The sequence below is a fragment of the Monoraphidium neglectum genome (genome assembly GCF_000611645.1).
Source record: "Monoraphidium neglectum strain SAG 48.87 unplaced genomic scaffold scaffold00616, whole genome shotgun sequence".
Lineage (NCBI taxonomy): Eukaryota > Viridiplantae > Chlorophyta > Chlorophyceae > Sphaeropleales > Selenastraceae > Monoraphidium > Monoraphidium neglectum.
In genome coordinates this window covers 1-22,999 of record NW_014013012.1, presented here as the reverse complement: position 1 = coordinate 22,999, position 22,999 = coordinate 1, and the positions used below count along the sequence as shown (strand labels likewise).

The window sequence follows — 22,999 nt, the reverse complement described above, 5'->3', positions numbered from 1 at the left end:
GGGTGGGGGTAGGAGGGAGGGGGAAGAGAAGGAGAGGCCGCGGTCAGGGAGAAGGAGCTCTCAGCACTGCAATCCCTCTACCCATGGCACTACACCTCCATACACTCAGCCGCCCTCGCGCGGCTCGCCCCGCAGCTGATCGTCGAGACAGCGCAGGGCGAGCCCGGCCCGCGTGGCCCCCCGACCTGGAGCTTCCCACTTGATTGGTCACCGCCAACCCTCCCGCTTCAAGCCTCATGCACCGCCGTAGTCCAGGGCCGCGCTGCCGGCCACCCCATCCTCTACCTCCACCCCTGAGCCCCCGCTGGCCCCCCCTTGCAACCCTCCGCGTATGCTCACTTTTTGGCCAGCAGTGCGAGGTGCTTGTCCACAATCTTGCAGCGCTCAAAATCGCGGTGGTAAAAGTGCACCACCACGTTCTCCGTCGTGGTCGTCACCTGGGGTGGGGGATGACGGTGGCCATGCGACACGGGCGAGGGGTGCATGGGGTGGGTCGCCCGTCGGCGACTCGACCTAAAACAGGGGCTGTCCCACGAAAACGAGGGGCCAGAGTTGCTGCAGACCTGGCTCCCAGCTGCAGGGCAGCTGCCCCGCCCTCCTCTCAAGCCCATCCGCTGCCTCGGCACGCGCGCGCGGTGACGGCGGCTGCTGGCGCGATGCAGAGCGTCCCGGATCACACCCCTTCGCCTCCACCCTCGCCCAGTCACCTCCAAAAAGTCCCCTTCCGTGACTTCCTCGTAGCTTCCGTGCCCCTTGCGCTCCAGCTCGGCCCTCCGCTCCGCCTCCTGCTTCATGGCGGCGATGCGGTCCGAGTGCAGCTTCTCCAGCTCTGGAAGTTGAGGAGGCAGGGGAGCGACGGCGATCTGAGTCAGGGAAGAGCTGCAGAGCTGCGACAGAGCGTCGAGCACAGGTGCTAACCGCCGCGTGTCGGAGCCGTTGCCGCCGCCTGCCTTACGCACCGGCCCGACCCGGTTGTGTTGCTGAGCTTTTGGCCAGGCACACGGCGAGCAGCGGGCTCGACCCTCATCTCACGGCTGCGGCCGCCCGCATCCAAAATACTGCCTCCGCTCTGAGCGCCTTCTCCCATCACAGGTCGCCAAAGACTGGGCAGTGACCCCCCACTGCCACCGCATCGGCCCACCGCGCTGAGCAGGCATGGCCTCGCACTCTTACATCTTTTCTTCTGAACCAGCACACACACGCAATACATCAAGAGCACATGGCACCTGCAGCACGCACGCAGCAACTGCAGCGCGAGCAGGGATCGCAGGACACGCTTACGACACCATGGCGTTTGCAGCAACCACAGCACAGGCAGCGCGTGCAGCACACATCCTGCTCGCGCCGCGCCAACCCACCAGGGTCGTCCAGCAGATCATCCACGTCCACTGCTCGGGGCCCCTCGTCCCGCGCCTTTTCCTGCTCCCCCAATTCCTGGCGGGGCGGGGCCGCCAAGCGTGCAGCAGACGGTGGCGCTCTGTCGGTAGGGCGGAGGCTTGCCGCGCGCATCGCAGCCCTGGCGACCGCGCAACGGGAACGTACACATCCGCTGCAGGCTGATTTTGCAGTGAGGCGCAGGCATTGCGCCGGCCGATGGCATACAGCAGGCGGCGCAGCGGCGTGCGCACCTTTGCGTAATCCCGCACCGCCGCCTTCATGACCTCGCCATATGCAATCTGATTGAAAGCCGATCCCAGCTGCTTCGCGTCCTGCGGTGCACATGGGGTCCGTCAGCGTCGTGTTGTGGCAAAGGACGGGATTGGCGCGCAGATCACCTACCAGCGCCATGATCGCTGCGTCCGGACACAGAGCTCCTGTACGCGCTGGATCAAGTTCACTTGGCTAACACGTGCCAGAAGGGCAGAACAGGCGCTTATGCTGCGGATAATGCGATCCAAGACACTTTCGGGTTGCGGGATGGACGACGTGGACAGTATTTCAGGTTCATGTTTGAACGAATGTACAACGACACCACGATGGATGGCGTTTAGCACCATCACTGACTCACTCCTCTGTCACTAGCACAAGCAGCAGCAGTAGCAAGCTGCTGCTGGCGCAGCTGCGGCTGCTGCTTGCAGATTCTTGGCTGCTGGTACGCTATTCAGCAGATATCACGGGCACAAAAATTGTCTGCCTTGTCTCAGAAACATGCAAATTTACCATCAGAAAGGTGATCAACACACGACAGTCGAGACAATGGCCGAGACGTCAAGCTGGTGGCAGGCCGGCAGGTGGCCGCCGATGCGGCATGGATGGGATGCATGATCAGGCATGCATCCGAGTGATGCCACGCGACGCGAAGGGCGTGCGGCATTGGTGGGCGCTTGAGGGCTGCCCTGCTGACTCAGCGGTAGAGCGACTCCTGCCTGAGGTTCGCGGCAATCTCGGTCTCCCACCTGCGGTTGAGTAGGAACGCAAGCGGCACGAAATGGGCAAGGGAAGCAGTCACGTTGACAGGGTGGACCAAGGGAAAGGGGCATGGACGAGAAGGCATTGAACAGCGGCGAGGTGGGCAATGAGCGCTGGCATTCCGCATGTATGTAGATGGCGATGGCTGCATGCGCCGCGCTGCTGAGTGCACGCAAACGGGCCCCAGGGAGGCGTTCGTGCGTGCCCCACCTGTCCCCAAGCGCAAGCAGCTTCTCCTTGTTGTACAACAGCTCCTGATAGGTTGCAATCAGGTGGGGTGCTGCTGTGAGATGGGGCACTACTGGCCTGGCTGCTCGCCTACACGCCAACAGGCAGCGACAAAAAAGTGTTTGGAAGCACTTGTATTACGCAACGCATGTACTTCAGCACCCCGCCCCCCGCGTCAGGCGTCACCTCGCGCGTCTCTGTGCTGAACTCGAAGTTGGGGCCCTCCACCACCGCGTCCACTGGGCACGCCTCCTGCGGGGCCGCACGAGTGCCGAGGTGCGCGTTTGTTTTCCATCACCAGACAGCACAACCTGCGCCGGCAGCCCACGCACGCTGGTGGCTGCGCTGGACCCCCATCTAGAGGTCAGCATGATGTTTGCCCTCAGAAGACAACAGCGACAGCGCCACGATCGGCAACCCCTCACCCGCCACACCTCTCTCCTCCGACCCATCCACGAACTTGCCCCCCCTCCCTTCCCACACACACACACACACCTGGCAGAACCCGCAGTAGATGCACTTAGTCATGTCGATGTCGTACCGCGTGGTGCGGCGGCTGCCGTCCTCGCGCTCCTCCGCCTCAATGGTGATGGCCTGGGGGTGGTTGGAGGCGAGGGGCGCGCGCACGCAGTAAGCGCGAGCTGGCTGATTGCGGCAGGAGGAAGAGGGACAAACAACCGATGCGTGTATGCGGAGCTCCGACGCCAGGGCCCGTACATGTGACTGCCACAGCCTCGTAGCATTCAACAGGGAGCTCCATCCCATAACCTCCATCCCCACTCGCCACGCCCTCCTCCGAGGCCCTGGCCCTCCCCTCGTGCCCTGTCCATATGTCTGCCCACCTGCGCGGGGCAGACGGCCTCGCACAGCTTGCAGGCAATGCAGCGCTCCTCGCCGGTGGGGTAGCGCCGCAGCACGTGCTCGCCGCGGAAGCGCGGGCTGATGGCGCCCTTCTCGAAGGGGTAGTTGATCTTGGGGAGAAGGGGGGTTGAAGGGCAGGAGGGTTCAGGGGCAGAAGGCAGCAACAGGCAGCTGACATCAGGGGGGTGGCAAGAAGAGAGGGATTGCGATGCGCCGTAGGGCCCACTGGACGGGTAGTGCCACTGGGTCAAAGAGGCCCGCATACCCTCCAGCACTAGCACGAGGCGCACTCGTGCGGTGGTGCAGCGCCCCCCTGCGTCCCTGTTTGGAGAACGCTGGTCATCTCCACTGATCAGGGCCCCTGCAGCACTGGTGTGCGCCTCTGCTAACCCGGCTTGCACTGTACTCCCAGCCGCCACACATCTCCACCCCCTCTCTCCAGAACCCCCCGCTGCCGGGGGTTGTCTCCATATGACTCGTTGTGTGTGCGACGCACCCCCCAGCCCTTGACCCATCAGGCAGACATCCCAAAGACACATTCATGCCACTGCAGGCCCACATCTGCGCAGCTGCATGATGCCAAGCCACTGTCAGCTGGTGCAGCCTTTCCACCCAGAACCTGACGCCACTCAGAGTGAGGCCCCAAGGGCCACAGCGCAGCGCCGTACACCAGAGCGCCGCTCTGAAACGTGCGTGCATGGCCATGACGGAAGTGCAGCATCGCCTGCTGTCCCCCGGGCCGCTCACCGTGACCTTGGGATCGAAGAAGGCCTTCAGCGTCAGCGCCATGCCGCGGACCACCTCGGTCACAAACAGCGAGTTGGCGCTGTCGTCCAGGACTGTGAGGCAGGAGCATGCAGGCGGTGCGAGGCAGCAGCTCGGCCGTCTAGCGAGCATCTGCGTTGGCTGCAGGTTCACATCCTCCAGGACACTGCGTCGCAGCTACGGCGACACACCGCAAGCACGCTGGCTCAGCTTTCCGTAGCGCCGTGCAGCAGCGCGAGCGGTCGCGCGCGCCGCATGGGCTACGCACTTGCTGCCAAGTCCTTGGGAGTCTGGCGGAAGGTTGGATCCCGCTCCTTCCTGTCTGTGGAATGGCGAGAGCTTGAAGCGTGAGCATGAGCCACGCTACGGCCCGGGAGGCAAGTTCCCCCAGGTGATCTCACAAAAGCCACAGTTGCTCGCAAGTCGACTGACCTCGCTCCGTGTCCCGGTCCATGTGGAAGTAGAATTTCTCCGCATATGAGCGCATCTGCTGCTGCAACGCTGGCCCCATGGCCGAGGCCATGCTGGACGGCCCCAGCGCCCTCGCCGCGAGCTGGCTGAGCACCGACATCCTGAGCTACCGGACAAGCAGTGAAGGTAACATATGACAAATCGCTGTGGCAGGGTTGGGCAAGCACACTGGCTGTTACATTTGCACCACCAGCAGGCGCCACCCGCCGCGCTGCCTGCAGAACTCGTCATGCAGCGAAACTCGAACATCATCCACCAAGTAAGGGCTGCCACTTGGGACACGGCATTACACGTTGCGCATGTCCCCACTTCGCAAAACGCGCGTGCGCATCGCGCGCGCCGAGGGCGGCGTATGCGCCCGCACGCAGTGACGTCACATGGCCGTGTCCGCGCCATGCATACTGGCTACTCAAGGCGGGTTTCGGCGCTGTGGCTGCTGCCATGCAGTGGTACAGTCAGCGCTGCGTTGTTGTACAGGGATTGCCGGCGGGCCAGATGCGCGCACGTGGCGGCGGGTTCATGATGCCCGGGGTGTGGTGGCAGGCGGGTTTGCTGAGCGCAGACGGGAACGCGCGAAAGCATCGAACCAAAGAAACAACAGGGGAGGAGTGGTACAACAGAGAGCGAGCCTCTGCGCGTGCTTGCGCGCAGGGCCGGCTGCAGCCAGCCTGTGTGGGTTGCAACAGGGCGCGTGGGCTGCGGCCGCGGGGAGGCAGGCGCAAAGAAGGGGCTGCAGGCGTGAGCCAGCAGCGACCAGCTACTGAGCTGATTCTGATTCTATAAAGGGTCCATGATCACCCCCTGCGGTGCACAGCCGCTCGTAAAATGCGGGGGAGGAGAGCCGTGAGGCAGGGAAAATGGTGGCCTCACGGCTTCCAGGGACCGGTCGCGCGCAGTGCAAAGGGCACGGGCCCGGAAAGCAAAGAGAAGGGACATACAGAACCGAATTGGGGGGCGGGGGGCCAAGAGGCGATCGCCTCTGCACGTCTTGACCGCGCCGCGCGTTGGTGGTCGCACGGCCGATTGATGAGTGCGTTGCAAGGCACTGGGGGCACATCTAGCCGTGCACACGGCAATATGCCATCGTGGCCGAGACACACCCCTCTCAGTGGCGCTCTCGGGTGGGGGGCACTGGCGCCTAGCAGCGCGCGAAGTTAGGCGGCACGTAAATCAGTACCCAGCCGACACCATGCCCTGTGAGCGTCACATGGTGACATCACCAGCTGGTGATGATGGTGTTCCAGTCCGCAGAGTCGCAGATGACGGACTCTGTCACCCAGTAGCCATCGTACGGGCCGCCCTGCCTCTGAGGGTGGCACAGTGACGAGCGGTGGGGATGCGCGCTTTTAGGGGCGATTGCGAGGCGTGCCCCAAGGCGCACGAGCCCTCCAGACCCGCCATCTTTGCAGCGTGCGCAAGGCATCAGATGCACCAGCCTCCATTGCGATCGATGCAAGAATGGCACAATCAATTCACCCAAATCCCCCTGAACACACACCCACATACATACACACGCATACACGTGCGTTTTGCATGCGGGCACATACACACACATCAGGCACACAGGTGCACCTGGAAGAGCGTGATGGTGTACGTGCTCTCCTCCAGCGGCGAGTCGTGCCGCGCCCGCACCCGCACCGCGCACTTGCTCTCCCCCATGCGGAAGCGCGACACCACCTCGCAGCTGTCGTGGTTCAGCAGCGCGCGGTACGCCGGCGTGTGGAACACGCGGCGGAACCGCTCAAACTGCCCCAGGTCAAAGCTGAGGGGGAGCGTGGGCAGAGGGGAGAGGGGACGGATCAGGGGCGGAGCACAAGGGACGAGGGGGGCAGCTGACGCTCGTCATTGAGCGCCTCGCTGCAGCCGCCGAGTTTGGTAGCAACTGCGGCGAGGCAACAAGACGACGGCGCGCACAGCGCCTTGTGGGACACTCACCTGCGGCCAAAGTACTTAGATCGCTCGAAAGGATCAAACGCGGCGAATCGGTACATGACCTGGCGTTGTTGCGTGTGATAGCGTGTGTTTGATGCCCGGTTGGGGCTGGGAGCGGCAGCATGGGAGCCCAGGCTGGGCTGGCACGCGGCAACGGCAGGCGAGCCCCCAGGCGGCCCACCTCGACCCCATGGTCTGGGTACGGCTTGTTGTTGGACTGCAGGGCCTGGAGGTTGGGGAGAGGGGGGACAAGCCGCGCAGTCGCAACAGCGAAGGTTGCGGCATGAAGGAGCACCGCCGGCAGGCAGGAAGATGCGGCCCGGCATGCGCCCGGGGTTCTGGCAGACTGGATGCAGCCCCGCACGCGCGCCCAGCAGCCCAGGCGCAAAAATCCACGCGACTCTCTGCGCCTGGCCTCTGCGCGTTGGCTCCTCTTGTGGCTGGGCTGTCCCCTGGGCACACCCACCTGCAGCTGCACCGCCAGCGCCCCCTCCAGGTCCAGGTCAAATCGCGGCGAAGCATGATCCGCCGGTCGCACTGGCAGAAGGGTGGGCGTGACATGAAGGGGCGTGGGGCACAGGCAAGCAGGGCGCAGAGCGAGGGTCCGCGACGACGGCGCTGCAGCCATGCCGCCGCTCCGATTGAGGTGGTGCGGGCCGGGACGCAAAAACGCCTCTGTGTTCTGTGCGGTCGAGCGGTGCTCACCGAAAGAGCGCAGTATGTACGTGTCTCCGCCCAGCGCCACTATGGGGAGGGTGTCCGGTACAGTGCTGCGGCCCTGCGTAGGGGAGGAGAAGTGGCGCGAGCCATGGCGTCTTTTGCCCTGTTGACCGGTTGCGACGCCACAGCGGGCGCGGGCGGGGGACGACGCCCAGGCAGGCGTGCCGTCGCCAGGTCCTTAGCTATGTGACCGCAACATATGCGTATGCCGCACTGCCCAGCCTCGAAACGTCATGGTGGAGAGATGACAGCGTTGCATCGCACAGTGTGACGCTGATGCTGCAGCCTGGCGCCATGGCGCACGCCAGCGGCCCTCCCCTCACCTCATCGTTTGAAGCTGCTGCAACCACCCGGAGCCTCGCGGTTGAGGCCCTTTGGCGCGCATGCAAGCGCCCTGCCGCACCCGTTCTGCAACAAGCGCCAGCAGCTTGTCTCTGCGGCAGCGCCAGGGGCCTCATCTCGCCGAGATGTTGTTGAGAACTAGTTTCTAGCACGTGTGCTCACAAACCGATGCACAGGGAGCGATCTACGCGCGTGCCGAACGGTGAACGAATTCTTTACGAGGCAGTGAAGGGGCTTTACAAGACGGGCGAGGTGAATATAAGATCTCAGCGGGAACCTCATGTGCACATCGCGCCGGGTGAGGGGCGCCCTCCATGAAGGCAACAACAGCGACCACCACCATTCCGGGGGCACTGCGTCGACGGTACAGTATGGTGGTCCCCACGGCCAGCTCCACACGACGGGTATACAGCAAATGCATTGAGGCAAGGTGTCACACACGTTTAGAGGATCCCATGCACCAAGGGCAGCCAAGGAGTGCCTGGCCATACGGTATCACGGGAAACAGTCAACTCTCGGGTCAATTCATACGGAGTGTGATGATGCCCGGCGCTGCGCGCCCCTCGTGCAACCCGCAAGAACCCTATGCGATGTGCCCACGTAGTGCAAGCATCTTCTGGAGCGTCTCCATCTTGGCCGCCAGGGGCCCCTCCAGCGCGCCGCCAGGCACAAGCCGCAGCTCCTCTGCTGCCTGGCGCCAGTGCTGCAGCGCTGCGGGGGCGTCGCCCACGGCCTGCGCGCGACATGCAGGGCGCAGCCAGGTGCTTGCAGCGTGGTGGAGGGGGCACGAAAGGCGACCGTGCTGCACAGACTCTGCGCCCGTCCAGCTGCACCGCAGCCGATGAGCACACTGACACTCGGGACGTGCAGCGCCCAACCGAAGCGGGCTAGGGGCCAAGCGGCATCACCACATTGACAGCGCGGGAGAATTCGGGTGCCAAATCACCTCGAGCCCCTGCGTTCAGCTCCCAGTCTCCAGTCCCACTCAGGCCGCGCAACCCCAGTCACAACACACCCACACCCACATCCCCCTCCAGCCCACACACCCACACCCCCCTCCAGCCCACACACCCCCCCCCCCACACACACACACAAGCGCGTTCGCATGCACAATCATCTCACCTCTTGTGCATCAGCCACCTTGGCCAGCGCCGACACCAGGTCCAGCACCGCCGCGGGCCCGGCGCGCCCGCCGTTCAGAGGGCCGCACAGCGCGCGGCGCAGCGCCAGGGCCTCCTCGTAGAACGGCAGGGCGTCGGCAGCCGCGCCAACCGGCGCCACGCCTGCGGTGGGTTGCTGCTGCTGCCCCTGCTCCTGCCCGTGCTCCTGCACTTGCTCCGCGCCCTGCCGCTGCTGCTGCTGTGGCTGCTGCGTCTGCTGTTGCTGCTGCTGCTGCACCACGTAGTACTGCAGGTCCCCAAGCTTGGACAATGTCACGCTCAGCGCGTGCGCTGCCTCTGCATCTGTCGCCGCGTGCGGCCGCAAGTGGTCCGCGCTCGCACGCAGCTCCTCCCCCGCAGCCGCCAGGTCGCCGCGCCGCCGCCAGCAGTCGCCCAGGGAGCCGCAGACCGCCCCCAAGCGACAGGCGGCCGCACGCGCGGCGGCGGCGGCGGCCACTCCGCCTGCTTCGCCATTCGCGTCGGCGCGGCCCGGGCTTTCCTGCCGCCGCTGCTCCTCCAGCAGCAGGTCGCGGCAGCGGCCCAGGCGGTAGAGCGCGGCGTCGGTGTTGCCGCCTGCGACATGCGGATGAGATAGCCAGCGCACCCTCGGCAAAGCACCAGGCGAGGGCGTCTGCAGCCACGGCCCGACGCAGACCCTCATACTAGCGCGCATCAAAGGCGCCTCCGGCGCCGAGCTCCCTCCCATTCACAATTCACCCCAGGCCTCACCCAGCATGCTGCGCAGCCCGTGCGCGAGGAAGACAGAGGACGGCCCGGCGTCGCCAGCCGCGCTGGGCACGGCCCCAACGCCGTCGTCGCCGCTGCCGTCGCCGCTGCCGCCGCCGCCGCCGCCGCCGCCGCCGCCGCCGCCGCCGCCGCCACCGCCGCCGCCGCCGTTGCTGCTGGTGCGGGCGGGGCCTTCGAGGAATGCATCAACCATGGCTGCGCGTGAATGGGTAGAATGGTGTTTGAGATGGGGCTTGGGGTGTGCGCAGGTCATTCGCAGGGTATCTTGCTTGAACTTTCCCTGTCTCAGCATTGGCTCATAGCCGCACATGCGCACTGGGATGATGGACGCCGCGCGCCACGCCCGCGCGGGGCGCGCGCCCAGCCCGCGCCGGGTGGGGAACGTGCGACGCCCATGCATGCGGTCAAGCAGCACAAGTCCAGAGGGGGCCAATCGAGCCGGGATCTCCTTGGGTGCATGGCCACGGCGGCACGCACCTTGAATATCGGGGGCGGGCGCGAGGCCGTCGATGTCGCGACCGCAGAGGGGGCAGTCGCGCGCGCCGCGGATGCAGGCCGCGCAGAACGCATGCTTGCAGGGCTGCGCGGCGACGGCGTCGTGCGCCAGGCTGCTGCAGAGGACGCAATGCAGCTCGCTCAACTTTGGCCCTGATTTGGAGCTCCCAAACCCGAAAGGGCAGGTCGCAGGGGCCGGCGTCGACGCATTGGCGGCCGGGGCGGATGCTGACGCAGCGGCGGCGGACGGCGCAGTTGCGGCGTCGGGCGCCGAGGTCGGCACTTGGGGCGCCTGGTCTTTCGACTGCCACAGGCGTGCGAAAGGGCATCCGGACGCCACTTTCGCATCACCACTCGGAGCCGCGGCGGCCCCTGAAAATGGGCACGCCATGTGCCGGGATGTAAATTCGAATGTAGGATGCTCGATGAGCAAAGTGTGATACTGGATCAAATTGATTGCTCGAACTATCAAACATCCAGGCAGTGTCATGGGCATAGCGCAGCGCACCATTGGTGATCACGTAGTTACCTGCCTGTAAGGTATGCGGTAGCTCCCGGCCAGACTTTTGCTTAAAGTAGGCCCTTACACAAGTGGTTGTAAACCGAAGAGGCTGCAGCGCCAGGTGTTAGGCGGCAGCGCGAGTCACTGAGGGCAGCACTGCACCAGCACTGCACCGCTCCAATCCCACGTGCGAAGCGCCCGCTTCTGATCCGACCTTGAAGCAGCGCCATTGGCAGAGCACCATTGTACCAGCGGAAGCAGCACCACCGCCGCACCAGCACCACCACCATTGCAGCCAGCGGCGGCAGCAGCAGCAGCAGCAGCAGCAGCAGCAGCAGCAGCAGCAGCAGCAGCCCCGGACATGGCGGGCCCCATGCCGGCGTCATCGCTGGCGGCGAACCCGGCGGCGCAGCAGCTGCGCTCTGTCCAGGACGTCGCCTCGTCCCTCGCACGCATCCACGCCGGCCGCGACGGCGCTGCGTTCCGGCGTGTTTACCGGGTCACGTCCGGCGACGCGCCCTGCTCGGTGCCGCCGCAGGTTGCTGGGGGCAGGGGTGTGGGGGTTCGGGGGGTTTCAATCCATCGTCATCGCAGGGCCTCGCCGCTTGCCTGCCTCCTCCCCTGCTGATGTCCGGGTTGAGGCCTCCAGCCAGGGAGCTCTGTGCAGCAGTGCAAGCGCCGACTTGGCGCCCCTTCTCACATGCGCCCCGCGCCGTGCGGATGCTCACTCCTGCGCCTGCCGAACCCCTGCCCTGTTGGAATGCCCAGCTGGCTGCCAAGTACAGCCTGCAGCAAGATAACGTGCAGAGGGTGATTTCAATCACAAACAGGTGCGGACGCCGCTGTGAAAATACACGCGTCCCATCCACCTTGTCAGCAGCCAGCGGCGACCGTTTTGGCACATGATCAGGGCGGTGGTGATGCGGGGCGACGGCGGAACGCAAAGACGGCGGCGGAGCTGCACTAGGATGCCACGCAGCCAGGCCGTGCAAGCCCTACGGCAGCGGTCAAACCGAGGGGTTGCCGCACGCCGCCAACGACAGCGCCCCGTAACACCACCTGCTGCCCTACTGTCCTACCGCCATGATCCCTCCCCAGGGTGACGCTGGACCAGGCCTGGTGGAACCCCTCCCGCAGCAGCAAGCCGCAGACGTTCAAGAGCCGCCTGACGGCAGCCGACCTGGACTCCACAGGGAATGGCGCGCGTTGCGACTTCTGCGCATGGGACGCGCTGACCGCGCGGGACGCGGGGTTTGGGCGCGTGGAGCTGCCCGGGGCGGTGACGGGGTCAAACCTCTTCAAGTGAGTGTGCGGGGGCCGCAGCCGGTGATGTCACAATGACATCATCAGCTGGGCTGCGTTGAAGCGCACTGCGATGTGCCGCGCTGCGCTGCGCTGTGCTGTGCGCGTACTAAAGCAGGGCGCTGCGCTGCGCCCACCGGCTCTGTGCCGCTCCCGTGCACATACGAAGACCTCGATCGTAGCAGCGCCCACGACCATCCCCTGCCTGTGCCCCGCTCCAAGGTCATGTCTGCACTGGCGTGGGCTCACACCTTGTTTCGCCAGCTTCCCGCACACACGTGCGCACACACACACACATTTACACACACATTACAACACACGCACACGCACAATCACGCACACACGCACACAAACAAGCACACACACACACACACACACACACACTGGCTCCACTAAAAGCCTGCATACACGCAACTGGAAGTTGCTCACCCCCACCAACCCCACCCCACGCCACAACCCCATCCCCACCACCCCGCGCACTCGCCCCGACCCAGGTACGCCGAGCCCTCCCACGGCGTAGTGCTGTTCCGCCGCCACGACCCCCTGGCGTTCGGGCCCCAGGAGCTATCCGACCTGCTTGACGCGTCGTGGCTCTGGTTCCAGCAATCTGCCGGGGAGTACGAACAGCGGCAGCAGCAGCAGCAGCAGCAGCAGCAGCAGCAGAAGCAGCAGCAGGGGCAGGACGGCGGGCCGGCCGGTGGGATCGGAGAGGGCTACGGGGAAGAGGAGGGGGGCCGGCTGTGGCCGTTCTTCCTGTGGAACTGCCTCCCCAGGGCGGGCGCGAGCCAGTACCACGGGCACGCGCAGGTCGCGCTCACGCGGGCGCCGGTGCCGCAGCAGGCGCACCTGGCGGCGGCGGCTGCGCGGCACCGGGGCGGCCCCGTCGGCGGCGGCAGCGCAGAGAGCTTGTCCACGGACGACGGCGCGGGCGGCGACGGCGACAAAGGAGGAGGGGGGCCTGGATTTTGCTTCTACTCGGACCTGCTGTGTGCCCACAGGGCGGCCGGGCTGCTGCGGCAGGTGTCGGTGGCACAGCCACCTGGCGCGGGCGGGGGAACAAGCAGCGGCAGCAGCGGCAGCAGCAGCAGCCTGAGCAGCAGCGACGGCGGAGCCGCGGCCGCGGCCGCGAGGGAGGGCCACGCCTGGGGTTTTGCGTCTCTCGGTGAGCGGCTCTGGGTTGGCCGCTCAAGTTGTTGTGCAGACTTGAGCCTGTAGGCCCACAAGTTGCCCTGGCCCTGCTGCCACGCGTCTCACCCACAGCCGTGCAGGCCCCTACCCCCTTGAAAGGGCCCCACCACTGTGAGCTGCCCTTTGCCCTGCTTGGCCGCGCCTGCCTCAGCGCTGAGGGTAGGGTGCTATCCTGCGACCCTAACCACCCCATCAGCCCCTCGCAAGGCCTGCCCATGTTTCAAATTTCCATCACTTCCCTGACCCCCGAACCTGCGGTTCACCCTCTACTCCTTGACACACACATATCAACACACACACACACATGAACACACACACACACACATGAACACACAAATACTGTGCGCCCCACCACCCCAGCCCCCCGCAAGGACTGTGAGTTGGTGGTGGTTGGCAGCCACCTGGGCTGCGCCGCCTTCAAGGCTCTGCTCTACGCCGCCCTGCGCGCTCTCATCGACGGCCTCGGCTGCGCCACGTTCAACGCCGGTGGGCCCCCTGTGTGTGCTCGTGCATGTGCAGCAGCACGCTTTACTGTCCGGCCGGAACGCTCAGCAGCTCTCATGGTCTGCAAGAGTCGACACATTGTTATGAATGAGTGACCAGCTTCGAATGCTGGTCCTGATTGGGTCAGCTGATTGGTCTGCTCAGCCCTGCACACCACATGGCCTCTGACCAACACAGTGTGCGGATCGCCCCTGTGCGCCGCGACGCACCGCCCCCGCAGCGGCCCTCAACGTCGACTTGTCGGTGCCGCACCCGCACGGGCCCGCCCTCGACCTCCGCCTAGCAAGCACCAGCAGCCGCAGCAGCAGCCGGAACGGCGGTGGCGACGTCGACGGCGGCGATGGCCCCGCGAGCGGCGGCCGCCACGGCGTGCTGCCGCTGCCTGTCGACGAGCTGTGGGTGCCGGGCGCGTTCCCCGCGGGCCGCCCGCCGGTGGTGGCGCGCCTTGTGAGCCGCGGCAAGCTGGACAACGCCGCGAGCGACTTTGGCGGGCTGGAGGTGTTTGGGGGCGCGTCGATCGGCCACACCGACCCCTACAGGGTGGCTGCGGCGCTGGATCAGCAGCTCGCGGCGCTGGCGGCGGCGGAAACGGGCTGAGCTTTGGACGCAGGTGCGGCCCAGCGGCCCCGGCGGTGCCGGCGCTGCGACTTGATGGCCTCAGACGTCATATCTCAACTGTAGTGCGCCGCGCTTGTATTGCTGCGCGCTGTGTTCGCCTGGGCAACGCCGCGGGTGCAAGCGCTAGCTCTGTGTGTGCCCAGGCTATCGCACGGCCCGGCAGGCTGCTGCAGCCTCCTTGCTTGCTGTCTCAGTCAGTGGGGCCCCTAACATCCTCAAGCAGTCAGAATGGAAGATTCATGTCGGCTGTATTACAATCATTGCTGGGCGTTTGGTGCACCACTCTTCTGTGGCAAGTGCTTGAGCTGGCGGCTCTGCACAACAAAATGAAGCATGAGACATGATGCAGCACGGCCTGATGTCTGATCAGGCCGAATTCTTTGCAGGCAATGCTTGATGCATGTACGCATGCGTGAGGTTCAGATTTGAAACGAGCTTGGACTTGCAGCAGCGTCTGACCGGCGCCTGTTCAAATGCACCACCGATGGACGCACGCAGGGGTGCATTTGCGCTGTAACATGCAGCAACGTGTGGTGCAACCAGGATGGTGGATGACATGCATCAGAGGCGTTCACGAGGAGCCGTATATGATGTGCACACCATGCTGCATTGTACGAGAAGTTTATCCCTGCCGTAAATGGGCGCGCTCATGCATCGGCCACGAAACCATTTCAGGGATGCATAACGCATGGGCCCCAAGGGCTCAACCCAGCCTGCGCTTTCCTGCTTGCATTCGGACACATGCCCACAGCGCGGCAAGACCCGGCATGCCGGCATATTGCACGCAATAAGAGTCGCCTTGAATGGCTGTTTGATCAAGGTAAAAAACGCGAGACGGTTGAAGGCATCGGCAGCGCGGTTGTCCCGCAGACCCAGGCCGCACTGCTTACCCCACGAGTGCCTGCTGCAGCGCCTGCTGCAGCTGCTGTTGGGTGTACTGGCCCGCCTGGCCGCTCGCCCCTGGGTTGCGCCTGCCTGGGGTCTGGTTCAAGCTGCCGGTGCCCTGGGGCCTTTGGGGGCCGCCTGTTGGATTGAAGCCCCGCGGCGGCCCTAGCGGCCACAACCCTCCGCCCTGCTGGGCGCCAGGGAAGCCACTGGCGGACGTGCGGTTGGTTGCAGTTGGCGGCCCCTGTGGGGGCCGCGGAAGGACGCCGGTCTGGTTGAATGCCGGGGGCTGCAGGGTGATGCCCTGCTGGCCGCCCGGCAAGCCTGCCGTGCGGTTGAAGGCGGGCGGTGATCGCTGGGGCTGGCTGGGCTGTGGGCCACGCGGCTGGCCTCCAGGGGAGGCGCCACGGCTCTGGTTGAAGCCCCTCTGCCCGGGTCGGGCGCCCTGCTGGCCTGGCCACTGGCTGTCGCTCTGGTTGAGGCCCCACTGCTGGCCCCCGCCTGGCTGGCTGGGCCACTGGCCGCCTGGGAAGCCGCTCTGGTTGAATGCCCACTGCGCTCCCGGCGGGCCGCCACCCTGCTGCTGGCCAGAGCCTGGTGCAACACTGGGTGTGGCGACCGCTCCGAACGTGCCGCCGCCGCTGGCGGTGGCTGGGGCAGCGAGCTGTGGTGGAGGCAGCTGGGGGCTGACAGCTTGCGGGGGCAACTGGGGTGGGGGCGAAACTGATGGGGGCGGGGCACGCGGCGAAGAGGATGCGGCTGCATCCACAGGAGGTGTCAAGGGCTGCTGGGCGGGTTGCTGTTGCTGTTGCGCCTGCGGCGGCGGCACTTGCAGGGGCTGCTGCTGCTGCTGCTGCTGCTGCTGCTGCTGAGGCAGCTGTTGGGGTGGTGGCTGCTGCACAGGAGGTGGCTGTTGCTGCTGTGGCGGAGGTTGCTGCTGCACAGGGGTAGACGGTTGTGGCACCTGCTGCTGCTGCTGCTGCTGCTGCTGCTGCTGCTGCTGCTGCTGCTGCTGCTGCTGCTGCTGCTGCTGCTGCTGCTGCTGCTGCTGCTGCTGCTGCTGCTGCTGCTGCTGCTGCTGCTGCTCAGGGGGAGGCTGTTGCTGCTGAGGCGGCGGTTGCTGCTGCACAGGGGGCTGCTGTGGAGGCTGCTGCAGCGGCTGCTGTGGAGGAGGCTGCTGCTGCTGCTGCTGCTGCTGCTGCTGCTGCTGCTGCTGCTGCTGCTGCTGCTGCTGCTGCTGCTGCTGCTGCTGCTGCTGCTGCTGCTGTGGTGGCGGTCCCATGCCGCCGGGTGCGGCCATGCTGTTTGGCGGGCCCCCCATCCCACCTGGGGGCCCCATGCCACCGCCGCCCCGGCCTGGGGGCGGGCCCCCAGGTGGGCCGCCAAAGCCAGGGCCCCCGGGCGGCTGCAGCAGCCTCCGGGGCCTTGAGGCCAGCGGGCGCGGCTCTGCAGCGCGCGCGGTTTGCCAGGCGCAAGCGACCAGCAGCGCGGCGAGCAGCACGATCGCCGGCGTCACCGGTCGAGAACCATGGTGTAAGGCCTCCATTGCTGCAGGGCTGCGCATGCGTCGCGAAGACATCCTAGAGAAACCGACAATGGCCCCGGCGTCACCGCAGATCGGAACAGGAGCTCGTCTCGCGTCGGTCGTCCCTTTAGACGGGCCGTCCGTCCGGCACGAAACCGAGGGCAGGTTAGGGTGTTGAACACACACAGTATTTTCTTACATGAGATACCTGAGGACCCTCGCCCACTTCCAAGGGCAGCCGCGCTGTGACGTGGCTGTCACCGCCCAGCCACAGACGCCCAAGCCAAACCACGCAACCCCTCAAAACACGTGTGCATTTTTATGACTGCCAGGCAGTTCTCTGCGTTTTATGGTGCCTGCAGTGAGGTGAGGTCCAGCAACTCCTATTGCCCCAGTAATCGTATACTTGCACGTCGACCGACAGAGGCGGGTCTGTTCGACTTGCGGTTACCGAGGCTGCCCGCCCCCTCCCCTCCCACGGCAGCCCACCCAGACCCCACTCACGACCACCGCCACCACCACAACTTAATGGGCAGGGGCTCAGAGCAAGCTGGCCACAGACATACCAAGGCAAGACATTGCAACATATTTTGCGAGAGTCCTGTGTTGCGTCGAGGTTTGGAATCATCCTCCATGCATGGCCTCAGCTACCCAAGGCACTGGCTTTGGTTTTGCTGGCCCACCATTGCGGACCACAGCTGCATTTGCATTCAGACCTGGGGTTGCTGACAACCCTTTGGTGGTCTGCTCCTCCCTTGTATCACACTGCCCACTTGCGTGAGCTCGACATCAAAACACTCTTGTGGTATGTTACAAACAGGTTGATACAGACATTGTTTGATTGCCAATGGCCATCTGCACCAAAAAGCATCATTCAACCACATCAAATAGCCGGCAAGCCAACCGCCGGCTGCCATACCCAGGGTGCTTTAAAAGCAGGACCTGCAGCACCTGTGCTGGTCTTCAGCCGTGCGCGCCGTCTTGCGCTGGTCCCCAGAGCGCTGTCTCGCAGTCCTCGTCAGCAAGAGATCGCCGTGCAGGCGCTTGACGCAGATGCAAGGGGCTCCGCCAAAGCAGGCCGCCAAAAGCACAGCAGCCGCTTCGGTGTAGCAACAAAGTGCCCCTCACGCCAGCTCACGCGCGAGGCAGCGCCGCGTCGCGTCGGCGCCGCTCTCCCCGGCGTCGCCGTCCTCGGCGGCCGCAGCCGCGGCGGGTGCGCCCCCGGCGCCGCCCAGGGGCCCTTGTCCCGCGTCCTTTCCAGCGGTGCGGGCGGCGCGCATGATCACTCTCTCCACCGTCTTTGGCGACGCCCGTGCTCCGCCCTCGCCGGCCCCCAGGACCTGGTTTACATGGTTCAGTGATGGTTTCGTTCGAAGGGTTTACGCACAGCAGAATGCAGCACGCTCATGGGCAACAACAACAAAGCCAGGCAGGCCCGAAACAGGCGACAGCAACGCTCTGCTGGCGGGCCAGGTGTGATCAAAGCAGTGCCGGGCGGCACCCACCCCCAGGTTGGTCTGCAGGCGGTGAAGCGCCTCGTCCAGCCGCGCCCTGCAAAGAGGGTTTGGGGGAGGTGTGGAGGCGGCGCAGCAACAGGGGGGCACAGCGCAGCAGACGGGTCGCAGCATCGGACTTGCAGCCCACTTACGGCGCCCGCACAATCGTCGTAGTGCACAGGGCCCCTGTCAAGACGCCCTGCCCACCTTTCCCCCATGCGACCGCCCAGCCAACCTCCCTCTGGCCGCTTTTCGGCCCCTCACCTGATGGCCGGCAGCCTGTCCGTGGTGGCGGTCGTCCGCCGCAGCAGCTCCCGAGCGTCCTCCGCACCCCCAACTGTGGCGGCGCCCGCACCCTCACCCTCCCTAGCGCCCGCCGCGCCCACGGCCCCGGCCTCAGCCATGAGGTCGTCGCCGTCACCAGCTGCCACGCGTGCATTCAGGTTGACCAGCGGGACAGGGGGCACCAATGAAAATGTGCAAATCGCCGCCTGATGGGAGTCCTTTGCTGCGGCTCCCTCAGCTGGCCCGCAAAGTGACTTGCTATGCTTGTCTTGTTTCCAAATGATTGGATACGCACGATCGGGTACACGGGCACTGTCGTCAGCGGCCCTGATCGCTCCCCACCTGCTGCAAGGTCTGTATCGCGCAACAGCGACTCCCGCTGCGCCTCGAGCTTGGCGCGCGTCGCGGCCTCCACCACTGCAGGCACGGCCAGGCGCCGCGCGTTGAGCCGCGCCAGGGCGGCGTCGACCTGCAACCCGCACCGCGTGCGGCAAGGGGGCACCGATGCTTGGATGGGACGCGACATCGCCGTTTGAATGCGCGGCGATTCCTCCCACTCTTGCTGCTGGGGGCGACCTGCGTGCCCCCTGGAACGAGCGATGTCAGGGGGCGGCGCCCGCTCCCGCCCAGCGCACCTCCTGCTGCAGCGGCAGCAACTCCGCGTCCACCTCAGGCAGCGGCACGCCCGCTAGGTGGCCAGCCCTGCGTACGGGCAAGTATATGTTGCAAGTCAGTAAGCACGCGCTCGGCTCACTTGCAGCCATGTCAATCCTGCGTCCCACCTCACCTGTCTTCGTTGCTGTCGTTTATGAGCTTCCACAGCCTCGCCAGAGTTCTCTGCAGGCGGGGCGGCAGCGTGCACTCTGCATTGGGCGACGGGCCGGCGTCACGGTGATGGAGCGGTGCTGCCGGCATCTGCAACCCACGCCCACCTGTGTCACCTGCGGCTGCATGCGAATGCGGTGCACTCGCTCACCCCCACCTGCGTCAGCTGATCGGAGGATGCTGCACCATCGGGCTTGCTTGTGGAGGGGGCATCCTGCAGAGGGGACATGCGGTTAGCGGCAATGCAGCATGCGCGGGGCGGCGTGCGTGCAGTCGCTGCTGTTTTGCTGCATCGGCAGCAAAGCTGCAGCGCACCTGCACCACGTCCTGCAGGATGGGCCGCAGCATGCCCTCAAGCTCTGAGAACTCCATAGAAACTATCACATCCCCTCCGTCGCCGTCCATCACGGGGGTGACGAGCTGTCAGATCGCTTCAAGCTTGATGTTCAAAGTTGACAACAGGAGAGGACGAGGGTGAGGCTTCACATACATCGTATAATTTGGTAAAGTAAATCTTGTGCGCAGGCAAAGTTCCCGCCGCTGGCCTCCCGGTACTCAGCAGGATACCGAACGCGAAGGAGCTCACAAGGCAACTGCCGCGCCTGGTTTGATGGTGCAGGCCACGCCAACTGACGGCGGTGTACCGATGGCGGCATGCAATTGTTAGAATTGTGCAATACGCCCTCGACAAGCACGCGGATGGCTGCGTCTGTAGATCAGGGAAGGAGTTGACCAGCATCCCATCGCCGACCGGCCCCATCACCTGCTAGCTGGGCCCGATATGTATTGGTCTCGACCGGGAACGTCGACTCCGCGCAGCCGCTCTTCGCTAGCAAGGCAGGGCACACCCGGTCCGGGGGAGGACTCACCTGCCACCCCCGGAGTGGAGGCCTCCAGCAGCAGCGGGAACCTTGAGCGCGCCCTGAAGACCCCTCGTTCCACCCCAAGATCGGCGGAGCGGCCCTGGAGGGATGCGGTGCGACTCTGGGTTCAAATGGCGAGAGCGCAGCAGCAGCGAGCACGAGCTGGCGCACCGCTCCATGTCGCAGCAACTGGAACAGGACCAGCTGGTAGACAAGATAAGCTCACTTTTGTTGACTCTTGCCAGCCTGGTGTCTGAACAACCTGCACGCCTCCATACATTCGTGCGAACCAGGTGCCGGTGTCTGCTGTGCGCACGCCTCGCAAGCCGCCCGTCCCGACGCTGTCTGCCAAGGCAGCCGCCGGAGCAGCGCGCCATGGCAGCGGCGCACTGATCAGCGGCCCGCGCGGCGACGGCGGGGACACGCCGCCCGAAGCGCTGAGTGTACAGGGCTCCGACGACATGAGCAGTCCCGGTGACGATGATTTGGGCGACCGCCAAGAAGGCGACAACGTCAGGGTGAGCCATGAGACGCCCTTGCATGCGCGCTCGCACGGCGCATGAGCCAGTCCATGCAAAAGCAGGCAGCATGGTGCGCATCAAGGTGTGCGACGGCGCGGCTGCATTAGGGTCAGCGGCGGCACGGGCGCTGGTTCGAGGTCTGTGGCGAGCTGACATGGCCTGCGGTCCGCGGCGTCCTCACAGGTTGTGATACGCATGCGGCCGGCGAACGAAACAGAGCAGGCTGACGGTGAGCGGCAGCAGCAGGCCTGCCCCATGCATGTCGCGGCAGTAATTCCCACAACTTTTGAGCTCCATGCGACAGCAGAGGGTGTTAGGAGGCGCAGTTGGGCCGACATGGGGGCCGCGTGTGCTGTGGTCTGGGTTTGCCAGCGATCGCTGGGCAGCGGCGACGCCACAATACAGGAGTGCCCCACCCGTTCCAGTTGTGTGATGGCAGCTGCTCAAACGAATTTGCATTTCCTCACATTGCCACGCTTGCTCACGACACCGTCGCAGCCACCCACTTCATGTGCGCGGCGACGCCCAACACGCGCGAGGTGCTGATTCAGCTGCCGGGGCGCGACCCCTACCACTTTGCCTTTGACGACGTGCTTCAGGAGGAGACTGGGCAGGCGGAGGTGTTTGAGAGTGAGCAGGCGCTGGATTTGCAGAATTGGGAGGGATAGGCAATCGGTGACGCCGCCGGCAAAGGGGCACTGTTTGCTCTATCCCCTGGGACTTAAGGACTGGGATGTGCACGGTGATACCTGGATTCTTATACAGGACAAAGTCGATGCCCATAGGCATGCCGCAGAGGAACTGTCCTGATTCCTGCAATGGCGCCGCACGCTGCTCGCAGCCGTGGGCGCCCCGGTGGTGGACAACTGCCTGTCCGGCTACAACTCGTCTGTGTTTGCCTATGGCCAGACGGGCGCCGGCAAGACCCACACCATGACGGGCCGCGTGGCGGGCGGAGGCGACGCCGCGGCCCAAGAGCAGGTGGGCGACGCGCCAGGCAGCGGCGTAGGCCGCCTGGCCGGAAGGGGCGTGGCGTTCATGATGGTCAACCGCCTGAGCGGCTGCAGCCAGCTGGTCAGCAGCTCGGAAAAACAGCGGCATGCATGGGGACTGCAGCAGCCGCCTTCCGCCTTCCGACAAGCTCCCTCCCCCCCTCCTGCGTTGTGTCCTGCAGCGCGGCCTGGCGCCCCGCGTCTTTGAGTACCTGTTTGAGCGGATCGAGTCCATGCAGGAGCAGCAGGTGTGCTGGCCTGGTCTGGTATGACAACTGCCCGCTGGCGCTGCACAGCCACCAAATACGAAATGTAAACCATCTGTTGGCCCCGCAGTTTCTGTTTGCCAAGCCGCGCTACAGGTGGGGTTGGTGGACAGTCCATGGCGCGGACCGCACCTAACTGCATCGGCCGCAGTCCGCCCGCTGTCACTGAGGAACCTCTTGCGCTGCCCACCCTTTGCCCTCAGGGTCGCGACCGCCTCAAGTTCTGCTGCCGCTGCTCTATGCTTGAGATCTACAACGAGGTCATTACGGATCTCCTCAACCCCACAGCCACCAACCTCCAGGTGAGGGGACGTCACCCTCATGTGCACTTGCACGTATGTGAGTCAGCATGTGTTACGGATGTGTGCATCCATGCGCAGTCGCCCGCGTGCGACAGCACGTGCACGCGCGGATGTACAACCATGTGTGCAGGATCAGCCGAGCATCTAGCCGCCTGCAGCAGTGACAACATGTGGCTGTGCGCCTTGGGGCCTCTGCATAGCAACCCACACGCCCCCGCATGGCATGCGTGTGCGCCCCGTGCGGCTGTCCAGGTGCGTGAGGATGTCAAGCGCGGCTGCTATGTGGAGGGACTCTCCGAGGAGATCGTCCAAAACGGTGAGCCTGGCAGCAGCGCCATCTTGCAGTCGCACGCCCTCAGCAAAACGACTCACACGAGCCGTTGCGCCTGTGTCCGCGAATGATGCGCTTTGCGAACCTGCATACTGCCGTGCTGCGCCCGCCCCTGCAGTCGAGGACGCCATGCGCCTGCTGCGCCGCGGTGCCGAGCACCGCCACGTCGGGGAGACGCGCCTCAACCGCGAGTCGAGCCGCAGCCACAGCGTGTTCACGTGCGTCGTGGAGCGTGTCGTGGTGGACCGCCCAGGGGACGGCGGCGGCGACGGCGGTGGGGACGGCATGGAGGAGGTGTGCGCTTGGAGTGGCATGAAGTGCTCAGAGGGCGGCTGTCGCGGCGGTCGCGTTGCATTGGCACAGGGCACGCTTTCGCTTCCAGCCAACTTGCATGGCTTTTTGATGTGGCGTGTTATGTGTCAGGCAGCTGTTGTTTTGTCAACCCCTTGACTTGGCCCCTGCGT

At 65.3% G+C, this 22,999-nt stretch overlaps 7 protein-coding genes across 7 annotated transcripts; 2 read left to right on the top strand and 5 right to left on the bottom strand.

The window, feature by feature from the left end:
• Positions 1-335: 335 nt before the first annotated feature.
• On the bottom strand, positions 336-1,788 carry MNEG_4440 (hypothetical protein; the record flags this gene model as incomplete). Its single annotated transcript, XM_014047090.1, has 5 exons — positions 336-437; positions 732-829; positions 1,359-1,434; positions 1,629-1,709; positions 1,780-1,788. 5 exons carry the CDS (start codon positions 1,786-1,788, stop codon positions 336-338), a joined length of 366 nt encoding a protein of 121 aa, XP_013902544.1.
• A 556-nt stretch (positions 1,789-2,344) lies between these two features.
• On the bottom strand, positions 2,345-4,834 carry MNEG_4439 (NADH dehydrogenase (ubiquinone) Fe-Sprotein 8; the record flags this gene model as incomplete). Its single annotated transcript, XM_014047089.1, has 7 exons — positions 2,345-2,396; positions 2,620-2,663; positions 2,824-2,889; positions 3,133-3,231; positions 3,480-3,608; positions 4,246-4,337; positions 4,696-4,834. The coding sequence occupies 7 exons, from the start codon at positions 4,832-4,834 to the stop codon at positions 2,345-2,347; spliced, it is 621 nt and encodes a 206-aa protein (XP_013902543.1).
• A 1,116-nt stretch (positions 4,835-5,950) lies between these two features.
• MNEG_4438 (hypothetical protein) lies at positions 5,951-9,828 on the bottom strand (the record flags this gene model as incomplete). The annotated part of the gene is made up of 11 exons (XM_014047088.1): positions 5,951-6,040; positions 6,307-6,496; positions 6,670-6,728; positions 6,848-6,892; positions 7,133-7,203; positions 7,372-7,444; positions 7,710-7,758; positions 8,069-8,081; positions 8,329-8,461; positions 8,851-9,461; positions 9,618-9,828. The coding sequence occupies 11 exons, from the start codon at positions 9,826-9,828 to the stop codon at positions 5,951-5,953; spliced, it is 1,545 nt and encodes a 514-aa protein (XP_013902542.1).
• Positions 9,829-11,352: 1,524 nt separating this feature from the next.
• MNEG_4437 (hypothetical protein) lies at positions 11,353-14,223 on the top strand (the record flags this gene model as incomplete). Its single annotated transcript, XM_014047087.1, has 6 exons — positions 11,353-11,462; positions 11,731-11,934; positions 12,429-13,096; positions 13,222-13,281; positions 13,483-13,608; positions 13,847-14,223. The coding sequence occupies 6 exons, from the start codon at positions 11,353-11,355 to the stop codon at positions 14,221-14,223; spliced, it is 1,545 nt and encodes a 514-aa protein (XP_013902541.1).
• Positions 14,224-15,130: 907 nt separating this feature from the next.
• On the bottom strand, positions 15,131-16,675 carry MNEG_4436 (hypothetical protein; the record flags this gene model as incomplete). The annotated part of the gene is made up of 1 exon (XM_014047086.1): positions 15,131-16,675. The coding sequence occupies one exon, from the start codon at positions 16,673-16,675 to the stop codon at positions 15,131-15,133; it is 1,545 nt and encodes a 514-aa protein (XP_013902540.1).
• A 1,103-nt stretch (positions 16,676-17,778) lies between these two features.
• MNEG_4435 (hypothetical protein) lies at positions 17,779-19,632 on the bottom strand (the record flags this gene model as incomplete). The annotated part of the gene is made up of 8 exons (XM_014047085.1): positions 17,779-17,994; positions 18,160-18,205; positions 18,415-18,574; positions 18,778-18,904; positions 19,071-19,137; positions 19,223-19,272; positions 19,418-19,474; positions 19,576-19,632. 8 exons carry the CDS (start codon positions 19,630-19,632, stop codon positions 17,779-17,781), a joined length of 780 nt encoding a protein of 259 aa, XP_013902539.1.
• A 1,207-nt stretch (positions 19,633-20,839) lies between these two features.
• On the top strand, positions 20,840-22,938 carry MNEG_4434 (Kinesin-like protein; the record flags this gene model as incomplete). Its single annotated transcript, XM_014047084.1, has 8 exons — positions 20,840-20,873; positions 21,143-21,274; positions 21,486-21,718; positions 21,819-21,884; positions 22,106-22,204; positions 22,457-22,520; positions 22,654-22,829; positions 22,918-22,938. The coding sequence occupies 8 exons, from the start codon at positions 20,840-20,842 to the stop codon at positions 22,936-22,938; spliced, it is 825 nt and encodes a 274-aa protein (XP_013902538.1).
• Positions 22,939-22,999: the final 61 nt, after the last annotated feature.